The sequence below is a fragment of the Mastomys coucha genome, unplaced genomic scaffold, assembly GCF_008632895.1.
Source record: "Mastomys coucha isolate ucsf_1 unplaced genomic scaffold, UCSF_Mcou_1 pScaffold22, whole genome shotgun sequence".
Lineage (NCBI taxonomy): Eukaryota > Metazoa > Chordata > Mammalia > Rodentia > Muridae > Mastomys > Mastomys coucha.
Genome location: NW_022196905.1, coordinates 247,834,397 through 247,854,756, shown reverse-complemented (window position 1 = coordinate 247,854,756; position 20,360 = coordinate 247,834,397). Strand labels below are relative to the sequence as shown.

General features: G+C 44.4%; 1 protein-coding gene across 13 annotated transcripts; it reads right to left on the bottom strand.

Annotated features, from left to right (window-relative positions):
- Positions 1-1,335: 1,335 nt before the first annotated feature.
- On the bottom strand, positions 1,336-19,626 carry Znf821 (zinc finger protein 821). Of its 13 annotated transcripts, none has more exons than XM_031341387.1 (9): positions 19,496-19,626; positions 18,666-18,728; positions 16,835-16,948; positions 15,455-15,571; positions 7,934-8,059; positions 5,022-5,170; positions 4,502-4,606; positions 3,204-3,370; positions 1,336-2,300 (listed from the first exon to the last, which is right to left on the bottom strand). In XM_031341387.1, the coding sequence occupies exons 4-9, from the start codon at positions 15,492-15,494 to the stop codon at positions 1,646-1,648; spliced, it is 1,242 nt and encodes a 413-aa protein (XP_031197247.1). In that variant the 5' UTR covers positions 15,495-15,571; positions 16,835-16,948; positions 18,666-18,728; positions 19,496-19,626; the 3' UTR covers positions 1,336-1,645. The 13 variants fall into 13 exon arrangements, with proteins under 13 accessions (XP_031197247.1, XP_031197255.1, XP_031197246.1 ...); XM_031341395.1 differs by having other exon boundaries at positions 7,915-8,059; positions 19,202-19,511; XM_031341386.1 differs by having other exon boundaries at positions 19,202-19,511.
- Positions 19,627-20,360: the final 734 nt, after the last annotated feature.

The following is a 20,360-nucleotide window of genomic DNA, read 5'->3' as shown; positions in this document are numbered from 1 at the left end:
AATAATTAAATAACTGGCTCAAGTTACACAGTAATAAGACAGTGGGTTTTTGTTTTTGAGATAGGGTATCTTTACATAACTCTGGCTGTTCTGGAGCTCACTGGTATACACTAGGCTGTCTCTGCCTCCCAAGTGCTGGGATAAAACATGTATATTACCACACGTAGCTTATTTTGTGGTTTTGGTTGGTTCGTCTTGCAATGGTGGGGATCAAAGCTAGGGCCTTCAAGCATGTTAGGCAAGCAACCACTGACCTGGGGTTTTGAACCCATGTATCTGATTCCTGAATTTGTACTAATTCAGAATGTTGTGAAAAGAATAAGCTATCCTGGGCTGGTGAGATGGCTTAGCGGGTAAGAGCACGGACTGCTCTTCCAAAGGTCCTGAGTTCAAATCCCAGCAACCACATGGTGGCTCACAACCACCTGTAATGAGATCTGACGCCCTCTTCTGGTGTGTCTGAAGACAGCTACAGCATGCTTACATACAATAAATCTTAAAAAAAAAGAATAAGCTAACCCATGTAAAGTGGACAAGGTATTCATTGGGACCCAGTGTATCCAGTCATTTGATATAGTCCAAGGAGGACTTCAGTGAAAGGCATTTGGATTAGTTAAGTACTTAATCTCTTTTCTCTTTTCAATGTAACTTTTTTGTCTGTCTTTTGTTTTTGTTTGTTTGTTTGTTTTGAAGACAGGATTTCTTTGTGTAACAACCAACCCTAGCTGGAATTCACTTTGTAGATCTGCCTGCCTCTGCCCTCCCGAGTGCTGAGGTGAAAGGTGTGTGCCACCATGCTTCAGTATAGTTCTTCAGAGCATTTTTCAGCTGGTCAGGGAGGACTTACCCATAGATTGCTGTGATTCATTTGACACTTTTAAACAGCCTTAGATCTACAGTGGGAGAGGAATCCAAATGTCCCTGTTCATTGGAAGAGGTCCACATTCCTGGCATAGTTATTTTTCTGGCAACAAATTAACTAGGGCACATCCTTCTGGACCTCAAGATCTATAAATATCCAAAGTGTAGGTAAGTTTTGATGCAGGATAAGCAAAGTTCTATGCTTAATCTTGTACCAGCACAGAGAGAGATGAGTAGCTCATCTTCTACATATCATGGCAGCCAAACTGCAAGCATGAGAAGTTGTTCTACTCTAGTCTTCACCACAGATGACTTGATCTCACCTATCACTAGTCCTTTGCTTGGACTCCTAACTTGATTAACTCTCTGCCTCAGAAAAGAAAGAGCCACCAGAAATACTGGCAAATCCCTGTAAAGTTCTCTACTGCCACAAATCACTGGATAAAACAGAAATGAGACAAAAAAAAGCCAAGGTCCAGGAAAGATAAAATTAATTTATTTGCCCTCACAGCTTCATGACCATACTGGGTCCTCAGTCCCATAATCCTGGCCTGCCACTGTGGGCTGAAGAGTCCAGGTTTCTGGAGTGCCTGCTCCTTGTCCAGAGCTGCATTGAGCCAGGTCCCTCCTGACCCCATCCTGTTCCCAAATGCAGAGGGTACACAGGTTTCCCTGCAACCAACTGGGACCTGCCTGTGGCAGCAAGGACTGTGGCCTCCTGAGTGACTGCAGTACCAATCCCCGTGGGCTGGAGTGGATGGGAGGTCAGGCAAGAGGGTGTGGTTCAGTGCAGAGAGCTGTTGTTCTGTTCTTCGAAGGCCATTTTCCCTAGAAGCTGGCTGTCCAACTCTACCCCATTCACAGGCAACTGGAAGAAGTTCATTTCAGCTGCTAAGGCTGCCATGGCAGAAGGGTCCTGACCAAACTGAGCTCGCAACATCATGTCCATTTTCTCCAGTCTCCTTTTGAGCCTCTTAGCCTCTCGCTCTCGAATAAGTCGGGCCTGCCGCTTCTCTGGGGTTTCATTAGCCCGCTTCAGCCTCATGGCCTCACGGTCTCGCTGCAGCCTTCGAGCTCGCTGCTCATCTGTCTCTTGCATGCGCTGCAGGCGCTTAGCTTCACGATCCCTCATGCGTCTTACCTCCCGCTCCTCTGGGGTCTCATTGTCTCTCCGACTCTTCTTGGCTGTGCGTTCTCGTTCAAGTCGTTGCAGCCTTACTTCCAAAGGTTCATTCTGTCGACGAAGGGCCCACTTGCGTACACTGGGAGTCTGTGTTTCCAGTAGCTTGCGGTAAGCAGCACAGTTGTTGCAAACAAGCAGAATTCCAGCAGGGTATACTGGAGGACTACAGGCAATGTCCTTTCCTTCAGCACTGGAGGGACCCTCACTATGGACTTGGGGTACGGATTCCATATTAAGTACTTCAGGAAGTTTCTCACTGAGAAGTAAAGATTTTTGATGGTTAGTATTTCACCGTAGCAAGTAGGTAAGCTTACTCCTTATCCACTAGGCAAACTGCCCCAAGTCCACCGCTTGGTCTGAATGCTCGGAGGACCCCTTCTGTTCCTTGGACTAGGGTGCCTACTATGTTTTAAGGCCCACCTTGAATTAGCAACTGAGCCACCTGCCATAGAAATCTACCTAGAATAACCCCACAAGGCAAAGTCAGAATGGCAATTTCTTAAGGAGCTGTGCAGGTCTAAGCCTGGTGTGTGAATGAAGTTTCCTTCACACAGGTACAATTAATTCACTGCCTTACCACACCTCCTATCTGACACTGCCCATAAGGAAAAGTAGCTTGTGCGTTGTACAAACAAGACAATGAGAGGACAGTGTTTCAGTCTTCCCAGAACACAGCAGTGTGTCCTTGCACCAGGGTCCTCTTAGCATATTGTAACTTCTGTCTGTCTTACCATGAATGCTCTTGCATGTTTCTGCATTACTTTCTAGTTGGAAATAGTCTGATAGGGAAAAAAAAGCAATTCATTTCCCTTGAGGGATATCTAGTACATACTGTCTATTGTATCTCCAAGTCTCATTGCTTTTATCTCCAGATTATTTTGTCAGTTCATTTGAATTATTTATCTCGTGTTTCTTTTGACCTTTTTTTCTTTTGTTTTTGTTTTTTGTTTTTTTTGTTTTCGAGACAGGGTTTCTCTGTGTAGCCCTGGCTGTCCTGGAACTCACTCTGTAGACCAGGCTGGCCTCGAACTCAGAAATCTGCCTGCCTCTGCTTCCCAAGTGCTGGGATTAAAGGCATGCATCACCACTGCCCAGCCTCTTTTGACCTTTCTTATACCTAGTAACTTGCTCTGAGTACAAGGGTAGGTGTTCTACTAACCTGTTAAAAGTGGCATGGCTAGTAAAACGGGCTCCACACACAGCACAGTTAGACCGCTGATCTTCTGAATGGATTAGGAGGTGGCGACCCAAAGACCCTGGGGAGCTAAGGGCCCGTCCACAGACAGGGCACATGTAACTCTTGGCACTCACCACTGCTGCAGTATGCTGTAAAACAAAGCCTTAAGCTGTCAAGTTCTTGTTGCTTCACGACAGTTTGCACCCTTCCTTTTCTTTCCCTTAGACTGAGGGACTTGGAACTATTTGTTTAGCTCCTGGAAAAAGCATGCCTGTTGTGTTAGTGGATTTCCAGAGGAGCCCAGCCTTTCAGCCCATTGCTCAGATTTTATTACTTTGAGTTCTTGCCATATTCTGGGACACATGAATGGTTTGAGGAATAATGGAGTTCCAAAGCCCACCTCAGAGCCTTAGCGGAATTCCTGCTCTTGATAGTTTTGTTGTCCTGGCTCATAGTGTACCGATACATGTGCATTTTAAAAGTACAATGAAGGGGCCAGGCAGGAATAGTGGCTTTTAACAAGTATTTATGGACTGTCTTTCCTAGAGCTTCTGACGAAGTACTTCTAATGAACCTAAGAACTTCTAATCATCTTTACAGGTATGATCTCTAAAGCCTGGTCCAACCTGGGCTATGTACTCTTGTCTCAGAACACAGAGCACCAGGAGTAGACACACTCTTAGTTGTGTACCTTTTAGGAGAAGATGTCTTTTGCTATTTTCCTTGTTTGTACTTTCACTGGCACCCCCAAAATATGTCACTCTGTGTTTTATCTGTGTGCCTGAAGCATGCTTACACCTGTGCATGCCATAGTGTATATGTGTGTGTGTGTGTGTGTGTGTGTGTGTGTATGTGTGTGTAGAGGTCAGAGGATAATAAGGGCAATCAATTCTCTCCTTCCACCGTGTGGGTCCTGAGGACTATACTCAGGTCATCAGGCTTGGTAGCAGGTGCCTTTACCACCAGAACCATCTTGTTGACTCACATTATATAATTTATGTTGGCCCTACTCTACTTTTAAAAGCCATCATTGTTAAGAGAAGTCAGTTTCTATTTCACTACTGATTATTAAACAATTTAGTAAAACAAAGCCATGATACTCAATTCTACAGTGTATCTGTCTGGGAACTCAACCATTATTTTCCATGATGCTCTGAGGGGTGGAAGAAGTCCTAGTAGAACCAATAACCTGAGCTTCCTTTGCAGAGGCAAAGGCCACTGCAGCATCTGAGCTCTACACTGCTGGCACTCAGCCCCAGAGCTCCCTCCCCATTCCGTACCTGGTACACATGTGCAATCAGCTGCTCCCGACTCCCACAGTCTATCTGGCAGAGGGGACACTGGCAGAGTTCAAGTAAGGGGTCAGAATTTAGGTTTTCTGTGACCTGCAAATCCACCAAACAGGCAAGTCATGAAGACTTTTCACTAGTCTCTTCCCTGCCCCACCTCTTTCAATAGTCTTAGGTTCCCACTGCAGACTGAAGGATAAAATATTGTTTGAATGAAAGAAATTACATTTCTTCAATTTTCAAGGCTTTCTGTCCTGAGATCATTGGACTCTGCAGGGAAAGGACTAGATTCCCTTCTATATGCTCCTGGCCTGAGTCCTCAGGATACAATGTATTTGGAAGCTGGTTCCACAACACAGCCTGACTCTCATTTAACCTGGAAACATCCTCCTGAGAGACAGAAGCTCCTGAGAGTAGTTCTCACTCTGCTGGGAGCGAAGGCAAAGCTTCAGGGGTGCGGGCTGGGGTAGAAGGGAAAGCTGCCATGCAGGCCAAGACTGTGTGCACTTGCCTCATGCTCTACTAGTGCGTCCCCACTACCAACAGGTGCTTCTGCATTTTCTAATTCTTTTTCCACTTTGACTACCCCACCATCTTCCTCTGATGTGTGGGAAGATACTTCATCTTGTGTGGTCTCCTCTTCGTCACCTTCACTGTCACCTGGAACACATAAACTGGTCACTTGTTCTGATTTTTATAAGAATACATCCTGAGCGGCTATCCACTTAACAGTTTGCAGCTACAATGAAAAATTCATTTTCAGACTTCAGGTATGACAGTTTGCATCAGTGCTTGGTGGGTACAAATCAGCTATAACTACCATTCATTATGCTATATATTCACTACAGGGAAAATGTGAGGCAAATCTGCATTAAAAACGGTAACTAGCTTCCTACATTACCAAAATAGTAATAGTTACTTTTGAACAGGTCTCATGTAGCCCAGGCTGGCTTCAGTCCCACTATGTATTCAAGGGTGACCTTGAACTTCTGATCCTCCTGCCTCTATCTCCCAAGTGCTATAATTCTAGGCATGTATCATCACCATGCTTGACAAAACCATTCTTATTCATGGTTCTCATATCTTAACACTTGGGATCAGAGCTCTGAAGCACACCATTCCAAATTCAGCCCCCACACATCATCTCTGACTCAGACTCTTCCTGACTTCATTACTTACTTGTCTCCCCAGCCACCTGCACAATTTCCCATGCTGCCTCAGATAGTTCTACCCTGAGGCCACCAATCTTTTCTCTTACAACAAACACTAATACATACTTCCATATATAGTAACAGAATTTTATTTCCTCATATCAGTAAGGATATAAGAATCAATTAGTTTTAAATTCTACCAGTTTATAGGGAAAGGGCTATACATTACAGAAGAAAAATAGAATTAGCATAGTAACCAACCCTGGACAGTTTATATTTATAGGGGTAGAAAGTGTCCCAGTTTACCTTCTCCTCTCCTTCTCATCTGCCCACTGCCCTCCTCCCTCTTTTGAGACAGTCTCTGTGTGTAGCCCTGGCTGTCCTGGAACTCTATGTAAACTAGGCTGGCCTCACACTCAAGAGAACTTCCTGTAAGAGAACTCTGCCTGTAAGTGCTGGGATCAAAGGTGTATCACACCGTGCTCGGCTGTCCACTCTGTTGGTAATACTCTAGTAGTGTACATTTTAACCTCATAAAACCTGTTTCAGGTGGTTCTCTGGCTTACCTAATGGAAAACTAAATGTGAAAGAAGTAAGGGAAAGTATTGTTCCTCACCTTAGACAGAAATAACTGTTTTAGTTTAGCAGGGAATCATGTGGTTGTCAGGTAATCTACCTGTGGCTAATGAATCTGCACGGTTTGTGTGAGCTGATTTTGTCCATCATTTGCAAATAAAAAATAAATAGAGGAGGAAAATGATTGAGGGGAGCAAACCCCCACAGTAACAAATGATGTTCCGCATGGTGTTTTAGAGATCACAGAGGCGCTTAGGTGGTAGCCCCCTCTCAATCCTGCTTGGGTTCCACACTCCGAGGGCTACTGTGAGTACCCTGCATGGAGAGGGAGACTCATTTTCCTGTTCCCAGGGCTTCTCGTTTCCCTTCTGTTTTGCATAAGTTCTAAATCTGCAATACAAGATTATTTATTTTTGGGCAACACTGGGTTAAATTTCCTTTCCTGACAAAACTCCTACCAGATCACCTGCTGGTGGCTCTGTGCCTATGCAGATGCATCAGTCACGTGCCAGGCCTCATTTGGGTGCTCAAGAGTATGGTATATTTTCATTAAAGCTTTCTTTCACTCAAATCCATCTCAATTATGAAGGGTCGGCCCAGACTAAATCATTTCCCCACCAGCATCCAGTGTGGAACACGTGTAGGTTTAGTCTAAAGCACTGCTGCATAAAATACACTTTTGTAATTTGTCAATTATCTGAGTATCTCTAGCAGGAACATTTTTCTTTTAAATATGCTGTCTAGAAGGAAGGTACAACTTTTTAGTTTTTTAGAACAACAGCCTATTAGAAACTGCTATGTTCCATAGGATTCTGAAAAATTCTAGAGTTCATTTCTTTTTTTCTACCTGATTAATTTCACGACAACACATGTGCTTGCTATCGTTTAATTATTAGTTTGCACAACACTGTAGAATTTTCTATAGACTTAAGAACACACATACTCTCTATCTCTCTTCTCTTTGTTCTCCCCAAGCTTTCAGTTGGTTAAAAAACAAAACAAAAACAGAGATTTCACTTAAAACAAAAAACAAAAAACCAGAGATTTTACTCTAAACTGACATTAAATCAGGAAAGTGTAGAGACCTTTCTGCCTTTCTGGGAAGTAAAATAGCTCAGAGTGAGTCTATTCAGGCAGATCATGGAACAGACAGTCCACGAGCCTGAAAGACTTTTTTTTTTTTTTTTTTTTTTTTTTTTTTTTTTGATCTCCCAAACACAGACATCTAGTAAGGACTTTGGTGTGGAAAAACCTGGACTTCAGCATTTTATATGCTACATAATCTCATCACTTATCAAATCTGTAAAACATTAAAACTAGGACCTCAAGCAAAAATTCATTAATGGCACTCATACTTTATTACCTATAAATAAATAGACCTGAAGCAAAGGGATTTTTTTTCTTTTTATTTGACCTGGCCCACAAGCTGCCTGAACACTAACCATTTGTCTTAGAATGTCCTATATCACAGTCCCCATGAAACTATCTCTGTATATGGTACAGCAGTGTCAAGTACTAGAGTCCATGAATTATAAAATCATGCCAACTGTCCTTTCTTGGAGTGAACATATTCAGACCTGAGATCAATATACCTTCTTAGATCTTCCTCCCAATCCCCATGCACAACCCCACAGCACACACTCTATTAGTTCCTCTCCCATTGCCCTGAGTCATTACCAGAAGGTGCAGAACTCACTGCTACTGGAGTCCTGATCTCTTAGTTGTTGCATAGCTTGTCGCTGACTGCCAAGGTCTCCAGGAAAGTCGGTTTTCATCATTGCCTGTCGGGCTTGTTCTTCTAGCCCAGCAAATACTTGATCCCCTGGTGGTCACAAGGAAAAATAGTCAGGCTACCAGTTGGACAGTACACACCTAGGCAAACTAGTTGGAAGCTCAGATCATTCAAAGGTAGAAGAGAGGCAAGTACCCTGTGTGGATCGATCCACTTATCTCCAAGCAATGCTGCTAGCTCTAACTGGTTCTGGGTGTAGCTGCTCTTCCTGGGCAGTTAGCTTATCTTAAATCTTCCTATTCTTGACCCTTGGAAAGGTAATTAATCACTATTTTACAAACTTAACTGCAGAATCTCAATTTTGCTGCAACCTTCCATTAGTACTGGGAAGACAGGGAGGAAGAGCAGTGGAATGAGCATAGGAAGAGGCTGGGCAAACATATCCCTGAAATTACAGTACACCCTAATTCCCTCTATCTCATTCATTTCACACATGCTTCTGTAATCCTTCTGAGTAACTCTCCAACCCATCTTTCTACAACACTCATTCCAATCTATGTCCTTGGGTCAGTGTGGCCTTGTGGCCATCCCTGATCTTGCATTTACTTTTCATGAACTCTGCCTATGATCCATGTTATTGAAGAGTTAACCTGCAAGAGCCTTTTAATTTCCAGGAGGTAGGTATAGAGAGAAAGAGAGGTAGGTTTCTCTTATCTTATTAAGAATGGAACTACAGGCCCAATTTCCCAGTCAACAAGGGAGTATAATCAAAAACCCAGGGAAATGTTTATAGACCAGGCCCTTTCTTACTGAAAAGGGAAAGGACAGTAGGCAGGCTAAGATTTGAGAGACAATACAAGATTAACGAAGTTAGTTGTTCCTTAGTCAGTGTAAAAACTGACAAAGGGGTCAACTCCATCTGATTTATTTGCTTTCTCATTCAGCAAATAATCCTTAAACACTGCTACTATATGCTACGCACTAAACAACAATTACAGTCACTATGTGTTATGTGCTAGTCTAGGCTTTAGAAGTACTATATATAGTCCTCACCTTAATTTTTTCCCTTTTTTAAATTTAACTTTTTATTACCTATGTGTAGAGAGGTATAGATGAGTGAGTTTCAGGACAGCCAGGGCTACACAGGGAAACCTTGTCTCAAAACAAACAAAAACAAAACAAAACCAAAAAAAAAAAAAGATAACCAAAGGTGATGGAGGGATGGCTCAGCAGTGAAGAATGTGTATTACTGCTCTTGCTAAGTTTGGTTTCCAGTCACCATGTCAGAGGCTCCCAGCTACCTATAGCTCCTGCTCCAGGGAATATGAAGTTTCTGGCCTCTACAAGGTCCTGCACTCACGTGAACATAAACTCACCTATAAACACATAATTGAACATAAATCACTTTCTAAAAATGGATGAAAACTAAGGTCTATGGTGAAACCAAGTATTGGGGTCTATGTAAGTATAATGTCTTTTCTGGGTCCCGTTCTTGATCTTTCTCTTAGAACAGGGGTTAAAGCCTACAGTCTCATGCATAGCTTTTGGCCCTCAGCTATAACCCTATCCTCCACAGTCCTGACTTCCCATATGCTAGAAGCAGAGGTACGAATTTGATGTGACATGGCTTCCAGGCTCTGTGTAGTGTACTGGCTGTCATCATAGTATTGCTGTATCTTCATATCATGCAACAACTATTCAAATATCAAAATAGCTGGGAGGTGGTGGCCCACGCCTTTAATCCCAGTACTTGGGAGGCAGAGGCAGGTGGATTTCTGAGTTCAAGGCCAGCCTGATCTACAGAGTGAGTTCCAGGACAGCCAGGGCTACACAGAGAAACCCTGTCTCGAAAAAAAGAACAAATATCAAAATAATGTTTTCAAGGCTACAATATGACAAAAGGAAAAAAGAGAGTTCTGATATCATGCACTGTCGTGAGTCCCCATGCCTAGATTAGAGAAACTGACATTAAGACAATCATGACTTGACCTGTGGCAATTATGGAGGTAGAGAGGGTTAGAATGTTTTCCTAGGTATATAGACCTCAAATTAAAACCACGTTCACATTTTTGCTGTTGGCTTTTTTTTTTTTTTTTTTTTTTTTTTTTTTGAGATGAGTTATCTCTATGAAGCTCTGGCTGGCCTGCGATTCATTATGTAAGACAGGCTAGGCTTGAATATTCATTCACAGGTAGATACCTACCTCTGCCACCTGAGTAGTGGGATTAAATGTGTGCAACCACCATGCCCAGCCTGTGTTCATAATTTCTAAGGCAACACATGTGTTAGTAACACATGTTACTAAGACAATATAAGAGAAGGCAGACAGGCAGTGGTGGCACATGCCTTTAATCCCAGCACTTGGGAGGCAGAGGCAGGCAGATTTCTGAGTTACAGAGTGAGTTTCAGGATAGCCAGGGCTACACAGAGAAACCCTGTCTCGAAAAAAAAAAAAAAAAGGAGAGAGAGAGAGAGAAGGCAAAAGTAACTACAGTTTTTCTCTTCCTTCTCTGCAAAAGTATTTAACTTTTCCAGTTGATCCCACTGAAACAGCAAAACCATGGACAACTCTAATAGTGAATTCCTCTACAATGGTTCATGTTCTTGGACCTAAAAGCCAGAGACAGACCAGGCACTAAGGAAAAAATTAGTCAGTAATTCTCATCAATAACACTTCAGGTCTATAAGGAACCAAGCTGGATTTATTTATATTTTATTTTATTAGTTTTTCGAGACAGGGTTTCTCTGCGTATCCTTGGTTGTCTTGGAACTCACTCTGTAGACCAGGCTGGCCTCAAACTCAGAAATCCACCTGCTTCTGCCTCCCAAGTGCTGGGATTAAAGACATGTGCCACCACTGCCCAGCTGAGCTAGATTTGTAACATGCCTAAAATGAACAATAAACATTTTCCCTGTCACACTGCACCAGGGAACAGACACCTACAAGACAGGCAGAGATGGTTCGGTGGGTAAGAGCTCTGCAGAGGACCCAGGTTTGATTCCCAGCACCTACATGGTGGTTCACAACCATCTGTAAACTCTGGTTGCAAGAGATCCAATACCCACTTCTTCTGGCCTCTATGGGTACCCAGGTATTCAAGGCAAAACACCCATACACATAAAATTAAATTGAATTTTAAAAGATATCTAAAAGCAGATGAGTCTTTCAAAATGAGCCAGTAATTCAGTTTAATCTTTATCAACATGAACTCAAAATTCTATTAACTACTCAGACCTTTCTAGAATAGAGTCTCTTCACTATTACCTAACTAAGATTCCTTCTGGCATTCTCAGCTAAGGAATTTGGGAAACATTGTTTTTACAGCAATGCAGAAACACTACTCTTTCATTTCATTCCTGACTATGGAAAAGCCTAAAACAAATATTATTCTTTAAGACTGTTCCTATCTTAAACAATAAACATAAAACAATATATTTGTATTTTTAAATCTTTTTTTAAAGATTTATTTATTATTATTATATCTAAGTACACTGTAGCTGTCTTCAGATGCAGCAAAAGAGGGCGTCAAATCTCATTATGGATAGTTGTGAGCCACCAGGTGGTTGCTGGGATTTGAACTTAGAACCTTTGGAAGAGTAGTCATTGCTTTTAACCACTGAGCCACCTCTCCAGCCCTGTATTTTTAAATCTTAAAGGCAATTGTATCAAACTTCCTAACAGGAATAAATGATTTGTCCAGTAGTTACTTTTATCTAAACTTCAAATCCAACTGTCCAGAATTATCCTTTGGAGAGAAGGTAGTGAAAGCTGCTAAGAAATATGTCACACTGGGTCTTTAATCCCAGCACTTGGGAGGCAGAGGAGGGCAGATTTCTGAGTTCGAGGCCAGCCTGGTCTACAGAGTTCCAGGACAGCCAGGGCTATACAGAGAAACCCTGTCTCGAAAAACAAAAACAAAAAACAAAACAAAACAAAACAAAAATCCTATAGCTCCCAGATATTAATGTAGGGTCACCTTCTTATTAAATGTGGGCATTAATCTGCCTATCCATAGCCATGTTCTACAATAAACTACAGGCATTCTTCTCTTTCTCCTTTTCTCTCTCTTTAAATTTGGTATGAAATGCAGAGAGTATTTATCTCACTTTTGCCTAGGGATTCACAGACCAGTGACGAACAAGGCGATGAAAGCCAGTTTAAAAAAAGCTGAAAAGCCGGGCGGTGGTGGCGCATGCCTTTAATCCCAGCACTTGGGAGGCAGAGGCAGGTGGATTTCTGAGTTCGAGGCCAGCCTGGTCTACAGAGTGAGTTCCAGGACAGCCAGGGCTACAGAGAAGCTCTGTCTCAAAAAACCAAAAAAAAAGAAAAAAAAAAAAAAAGCTGAAAAGACCAAGTTAAAAGTCTTAAAGGACAAAGATTTTGTTCTTTTTCCCTTTGGGTCCTTAGTCTAGTTTAATAAATTCAAGTCTGGGTTTCCTGAAATTACCCAGTTGAACATATTCTCTAAGTGAGCAGATGTCTGTTCAGAAAAAGCATCAGTGCGGGAGTGGGGAGTGGTGTGGGGGGTGGGGAGATATGGTAAGGGGGCACACCTCAGATTCTTTCCCAGCTGGCACTCTGAGTAGTGCTATCTATGTGGAGAACAGCAGTTCCATCCCAGGAAGGCTAGCAGTGTGAACTGAGACATCATCCCCCCTCCCCATTGGCTTCTCAGAAAAGAAAGGACCCGGTGCTTTTACACCTGCAGAGCTTCCTTCCCCTGCAGCTCTCCAGCCTCAGTACCTGCAACCTGAGAGCCAAGGGTCATGAGGGAAGCTTTTTACCTGGTGGCTTCCTTGATTTCAGGACATGAAATGTAAGCATACAAAGGACTGCATTTTCAAATTCTCCAGAGTCAACAGACTTGTACTCAGAAAGGAAGAAGTGGGAAAGCAGGTAAGGGAGGAGGTCTAAAACACAAGGTTTCAACTCAGTGGCAACTTCTTCACAATGAGTAATTCTGGGTTCTCAATTTTGCACTGAATCTGCTAAGGAGGTAGGAATGGGCTGTTTGGATGATTTAGATGGAGAACACAGGTTTGATTCCCAGCATCCACATGGTGGCTCACAACCTTCTGTAATTCAGAGGCTGGGGAAATGGCTACTCTTCAATCAGAACACCTACTGTTTATAATATAGTTGTAGGGGATACAATGTCCTCTTCTGGCCTCTGCGGGCATCAGGCATGCATGTGATGCATGGACATATAGATAAAACACCCATTTTATACTATGTAAAATAAATACAAAATTAAAAATAAAAGACAGGGCCTCAAGTTTTCTGACTCTAGTTCTGTCTCGGTTTTGGCTGTCTGTGGTGCGAGGTATAGCTTCTATACCTAACAGATAGAAGCTATGTAGACATAGGCATATAGGCTGCTCAAGCTTTGCTTGTTCTCTGGCTTTAGTACGACTGTGCTGTCACCCCACAAGCTACTTTACTCAGTCTCTGGGAACCCTGTGGTGGGTGATTTACACAGGAGATAGCTTCTTTTTCTCTTTACCTGCAGGCATATTACATCTGTTTAAGGAGCAACTTCTAAATCTTCCTAAATTACTCACCCGTAATATTAAGCAGCCTTGGAAATCTAGCTATCCCAGATTAATGCTGGAAGCACCCACCTGGTTCTATCTTATTCAACATTCCCAGGACTTTTTTTTTTTTTTGGTTTTCCGAGACAGAGTTTCTCTGTGTAGCCCTGGCTGTCCTGGAACTTACTCTGTAGACCAGACTGGCTTCGAACTCAGAAATCCGCCTGCCTCTGTCTCCCAAGTCCTGGGATTAAAGGTGTGCACCACCACCGCCCAGCCATTCCCAGGACTTAAACAATGATCATATATGAAAGTTTGCTACCTGGTATCATTAATGTAAGATGTCAAAGCTATCATAACTTTGGTCATAATGTTTTCAATAAATTTTAGTCATCTTAATTCTTATATAATAACTCCTCTCCAATATTTTTGTTTATTGCTTTAAAAAGAAAGTCTTACAGGGTAAGGCTGTAGCTGGGTGGTAGAGTACCTACTGACCACGGGTAAGGCCTGTCACAGAAAGATCACACACATTTCTGAATTTCCTGCTGATGTACTGTACTTCATATTAGCCACCTGTCTATTTTAGGAACATTCAGTTAAGAATGCTTCTCTAACCTGAATACAGGAAAATGGCTAATTATCACAAGTCTGATAGTAACTACCTATTTTGTTTGGTGTGTATGTGTCCACACAGTGTAGAAGCCAGAGGTCAATGGCTTTCTCTATTGCTCTCTCTCTCTCTCTCTTTTTTTTTTTTTTTTCCGAGACAGGGTTTCTCTGTGTAGCCCTGGCTGTCCTGGAACTCACTCTGTCCTGGAACTCCCTCTCTTTTTTTTTTTGACAGGGTATTTAACTGAAACTAAGCCTTTCTGTGTCAGCTAGACTATCTGACCATCAAGTCTCCAGGATCCACCTGTCTCTGCCCCCTCTTCCAGCACTGGGGTTGCAAATTCACACTATTCACACTAATTCATACTATTACACCTATCTTTTTTAAAAAAATGATTGTGCATGTATGTGAGCACATACTTGAGCATGTATGTGGTAGGCTAAAGGACAACTTGCAGGAGTTGGTTCTTTCCTTTCACCATCTTGGTCCCAGAAATCAAACTCAGATCATCAGCTGCCAAAGCAGGTTATCTGTTGAGCCATCTCATTGACCCCTGAGGGTTTTTTTTTTTTTAATTATTTTAATTTTATTCACATGGATTCTGGAGACCCGAACTCAGGTCCTCACGCTTGTACAACAAGCACTTGTTTTGGTTTTTGGTTCTGTTGCTGTTTCTCTCTCGCTATATAGAAGGGACACGGCTGATACACTCTGAGTCTCAGCAGCTTTCCTTAGCTGAGGTGGGGATTCTACAACTCCTCTCTTAGAGCCCCAAAGCCAGAACCACGTGGCCAAAGCTGCCACATTCTGCTGCTTGATGGGGCTTGGAACTTGGCCCCCTTGTCTTCCTTTTCTTCCTTTCTTTCTAAGTCCACCTCTCATCCTCTAAGGCCGGTTTAAGTTCGTGGTCTAGGGTCTCTTCCATTAAGCACTGCATTGCTACCCCAGGCACTGAAACTGTCCTATATTTAACATCTGTGTTACATAATCTATACTGCAACTACTGGACAAATAACATATACTAGCTTATATTTTTATGTTTCTTCTGTATGTGTAGCTGTATTACAGTTTAGTTATGTTATATTGTTTTATTGCTTTGATACCTAATAAACTTTTTTACAAAACGTTTCCTGTAATTGTTCATATTAAGGGTGAATCAAGCACATATACATACCCTTTGGACAAGTTAGACATCACTCCAGTAACTTTATACTTCAAATCCATGCTAGAAATCTTTAACCCTTTCTTTTCCTTCACAAATGAGTGTGAGCCTCTCCCGCAAAATTTAGGTTTCTCTTTCATTCCAACCCAGGTTTCAAAAGACAAAGCCCAGTACTCACAGTGAACTTTATTTGGATTTGTCTGTTTCCTACGGGACATGTTTCTCTGATATACAAGCTCGGTTCTTTCCCAGTTTCACCCCTGGACAGGTCACTATGTCCTTGTAAGGTGCTGACCTGCAAAATAAAAAAAATTAAAAAACGGTAATTGTTAGCCTGTTATTCTTCCCAGAAATTACAAAATTAGAACATTTAAGGGCCTTAAAAACACCTCTGAGCATATAAAATTCACTAGATATAAATAACTAAACTAATGAAATGAAAAAGGTAAATCTCAAAGCCAAGGACCAAGAAACTTGAGAGGCAACAACTTGAGAGGACTTACGAGAATTCTTCTAGAAAGCTGTCTTAGAATCAACACTACTACTAGGTGGTCCCAGTCAAGATCACAGGGTAGAAAAGGATGCAAATTCAGGCAGTCAAGGTTAGAAGTACTGTGGGATAGAGGGATTACTCCCATAGACGTGAAAGAAAGCAAAAAGACAACAAAGACCAGTAGCAGCTGACCTGTCACATGGGCAACTGGAAGTCAAGGCCTGCAGTCTGTACCTCTAGATAGTTTTCTAAGGAACGATGCTTAGAGGTAGCAACAATATCACTTATCTGCAATACAGGCCCTCTCCCAGGCCCCTAGCATGATGACACAAGAGCAAATCAAACTTCCACCACTCAAGACAAGCTCTCACCAGAACAGTAGATGCTTTCCACATGGTGGAGTACTAATTCAGTCTCCCAACGTGGAACACCAACTACTCCTGCTCAGATGTTCTGGAGTGGTCCAAAGTCTTAATTTGATAGCCTCTTCTCAATTCTGCTGGGTAGCAAGGAGACCAGGGAGGAATAAAGGGCAAAGCTCCCTATACAAGAAGAACAGCAGAGACGTGCACCTGTCCCTCTGATGGAGGAGCAGGCAAAGCCTGGAGGTTCCTTGTTAAAGACAACACTGACAGCCATAAGCACTGTAAGAGACTCTGTAGTGGATTAGTTGCAGAAGCTGTAGCCTTTTCTTTACAAGACAGAGTGAAGACCGGGGTATGATATAGTGGCAGAGCGCCTGCCTAGCATGTGTCAGGCCTTGGGTTTGATTCCCAACACCACAAAACAAGACAAACAAAGCAGAGTGAACAAATGGAAATAGAAGAGGTAAAATTCTCTTTTCTACCTAAGTTAGGGATGTGGATTTAGTCATTCCCTGTTTCCTTTTAGTTCCTACTGTCTTAAATTGGACTCACATATAGAATTATATAGTTCACTGCTTTAAGACAAACTACTAGTTGTACTATGCACTCCAGTTAAGGAAGTTCACCTGATAATGCCAACCAACTCCTCTGTGTAGCTAGAAAGCCCTCAAACCTATAATCAGATCCTGCCTCCCCTTACCAAAAGAAAGAAACCGCAAATGGCAAAGACAGGCCTCCACAGGAAGTGGCAAAGGAAGCAGCTTTCAGGCAGTCTTCTATCATATCTGCATACCAAACACAGTTCTTTCCAGACCTTCAATTAAAAAAAGGAAAATAACTCCTAATATGTACAACAGAAAGAACAATTTTAGAGAGTAGCATCCTGACATCTAATAAAAGGGTATGTAGTCTCTGGTTTTCCGTTTCTTTTTCTTGGAGATAAGAGTTTCATATATCCTTACTTCATTTTGAACTGGAGATATAACCAAAAATGATCTTGAATTTCTGATATTCCTGTCTCAACAGAATACAGGTTGGTACTGTACCTGCTGCCTCCATACTCAGGTCCCCATGGTGCTGAGGATGGAACCTAAAACTCTGTGTATTCTAGGTAGGTATTTGTGCATAAGGGGCAAGCACTCTACCAATGAAGCCACACCTCCAGCTATAGGGGTGGTCACTTCTTTCCCCTGCCCCTACTCTTTTTTGGAGATTGTGTCTTGACCTCAAACCCCTGGACTCAGTGACTCTCCAGCCTCAGCCTTCAGACTAATGGGATTAGAGGTATCACTACACCCGGTTTTTCTTCCTAGTCATTTTAATATGCGCTGTGAATGAATTCACCCTTTAGGTTTTTCTTTGTGTCTGCAGACTCCCAGAGTGGAAGGCTGAATGAGATGCAGACTGCTAATTTTTCTTTTTTCTTTTTTCTGGTTTTTCGAGACAGGGTTTCTCTGTGTAGCCCTGGCTGTTCTGGAACTCACTTTGTAGACCAGGCTGGCCTCGAACTCAGAAATCCGCCTGCCTCTGCCTCCCAAGTGCTGGGATTAAAGGCATGTGCCACCTCTGCCGGGCAATTTTTCAACACTTCTCTATTGTGTAACAAAAAAACAAATGAAACCTCATCTACATTTACCCCCCATAAAGATCAGGAATCAGAGCTATGAGACTGAGGTAATAAAGTCAGCTTGAAAGAGTGCCAGGCTCTATTTAGATCATCCTGGCAAGACAACGTTCCATAGTAAAGCTACAAGGCAAAGAGATGAAACCTGCAGCTAGCTACAGCCAAGCCACTGCCTTTCACCAGCCTCCTAGTGGCCCAGTGGGGAACTGACCAGATGGTCCCTCTTGGGATTTCACACCTGAGGGATCAAGGCAAAATAAACACACACCCTCCCTTCCCACAAAACAAAGCCAAACCACAATAACTGAAACACCCACTAGAAAGAAAAGTCCGGGGTGGGGGGACACATTGAAAACAAGTAAGGAAACAGACAAATGGCACCGGAAGGCCACTCCTAACCCAAGCAGCACAATATCTGAGGTTAGTTTTATAGGTTGCAACCCTATTAAAACAAAACCCCATAGGTACAAAAGGTCACTTGGTCCCTTTTGCTTTCAGCGCTGCCCAAATGTGAAACTTAAGCTAGGAATGTAATTGGATAGCTAGCCGCCTGACCGTCTTCCTTCTGCTGGGAGGAAACTGGGAAGAACCGGTAAACTGAGGATCTGACCTACAAGGGATGCGATTTTTAAAGGGAGCAGGGGTTTTTGGTTTTTTGTTTTTGTCATCTTTATAAAGCCAGAGCCAAGAGTCCGTGGGAGGGATGCACTGCCACCCCCCCCCTTCATCCTGCCTCTGCTCTCTCACAGGTGTTAGGATGCAGCTTCCAGGGCACACTACAGCCGTGTGTGTGTGTGTGTGTGTGTGTGTGTGTGTGTGTGTGTGTGTATGTGTGTGTGTGTGTGTGTGTGTCCGCGCGCGCGCGTGCCCTTTTACAGCCTTAAGAAAAGAGGGTACACATTCCCACCTCCAGCTCTGGTGAGGTTCCCTCGGAGCAAAGTAAACTCGCCCGAATCCGAGTGATGTGAATCTGCCAAAAGGGAGAAAAGAAAGATGATCATATAGCCGTTTCACTGTCCCCGGGTCCTCTCGAGTGGGCGCTGGAGCTCGGGTGTGCCATCAGTTGAGAGGGTGTCCCTGGCTTTTCCGAACAGGGGTACAGGTAAATCCCAGGTAATTAGACTGGAGCCAGAGGTATCCCTACGCAGTTTCGACCAACCCTCAGACCACTCAGCCTTCTCCGAAATCTAAATTTAGTAGCTCCTCCGGCCGCCCGCGCCAGGACGGCCGGGGCCCCCCGCCCCGTCCGCTCTCCCACGCCCATCCTCCCCTCCCCCAGCTCCACCCCAGCCTGTCAGACGCCGGCCCGCGAGGCCCGCACCCAGCCGCCGAAGCACCCAGCCCGCGCCTCCCCAGGAGCTAGCAGACAAAAGGCGGGCGGGCGGCGGCGCGAGCCGACGGGAGCTAGGCGGGCTGCTGGCTCCCGGCGCGGGGGCGCTTTACCCGCAGCCTCGGCGCTCCGCGTCCCTGGGCTCCGCCTCCGGACGGACAGACCGCGGGACAATGGGCCCCGGCCGCAGCTCGGGCTGGCCGGGCCAGGGCTCCCTGGGTCCCGGCCCTGGTGGGTAGAGGGTGGCTGCGGGCCGAGGTGGCGGCGGGGAGGCGAGGGGCGGCGCGGCGGACAGACAAAGCCAACGGCAGACAGACAGACGGAGGGGGAAAAAAGATGGCGACGCGGACGACGGGAGCGCGCTGCTCGCGCCCTCGCGGCGAGTGGGGCGCGTGCCGGAACCTCACCTCTCTCCTCCCGCCGCCGCCCCGACCCCTCCCGGCTCCCGAAGCGCGCACCCGGCGTTGTGGGCGGGGCCCCGGGGAAAGGGTCCGGGAAGGCGGCGCTTAGGGAGCATCCAATCGCCGACGTTCTAGGGGGCCCCCGCCCGCGTCCTGATCTGGGCGACGCGTAGCTGAGCAACTAGGGGCTTTCGGAGGTGTTCTCGCGCTTCCGCGCACCTTCCGAGGGGGTGAACGCCACTCAGCTGTCATCTCCACCCCCTCCCACTGGTTTCCTCTCCCAACATCCAGTTCAGCCACAAAACCCACATCCCCCAACCACAGCTCCGCCGCAGGCTTCCCCCTCCGTAGCCGAACCTAAGCCACCCGTCCCGTAGTCACGAGCCCTCTTCGCTCCCACAAGTCCCACGGCTTCTTCAGCTCCCGAGGCGTTTAATGTAACAAAAGAGGGCCCACAGCTTCTGTGAGAGGGACTAAGCTGTCAGGTGGTCACAGACACTGGACCTAGGTAGCTTGTGGTCCTTGTTGCTATCTGAAGTATATTTGGAAAGGCTGAGCGTGAATGGACTCAACTTCGTTCTATCGCGACTCCTGTTACTGTCCGCTTCATTATTTCTCCGTTGCCCTCCCTTCTTTCCCCTTATTTGGGCGGAAACCCCAAACCTACCTCTAAAGACTCTCCGTAGACAAGTAAAAAGAGGAGCCCTGTTTTGAGAGAAGGCCCAAGTTTCAGTCCCAGCTCTGCCACCGACCAGTCTGTTCACTTTGGGCAAGTCACTTACTTCCCTGTTCTGGTCCTCTCAAGAGTTGTGCTAGTCATGTAAAACAATCTCTGAAACTCCTGTGCAAGTTCTCTTATGATTTGCACCTT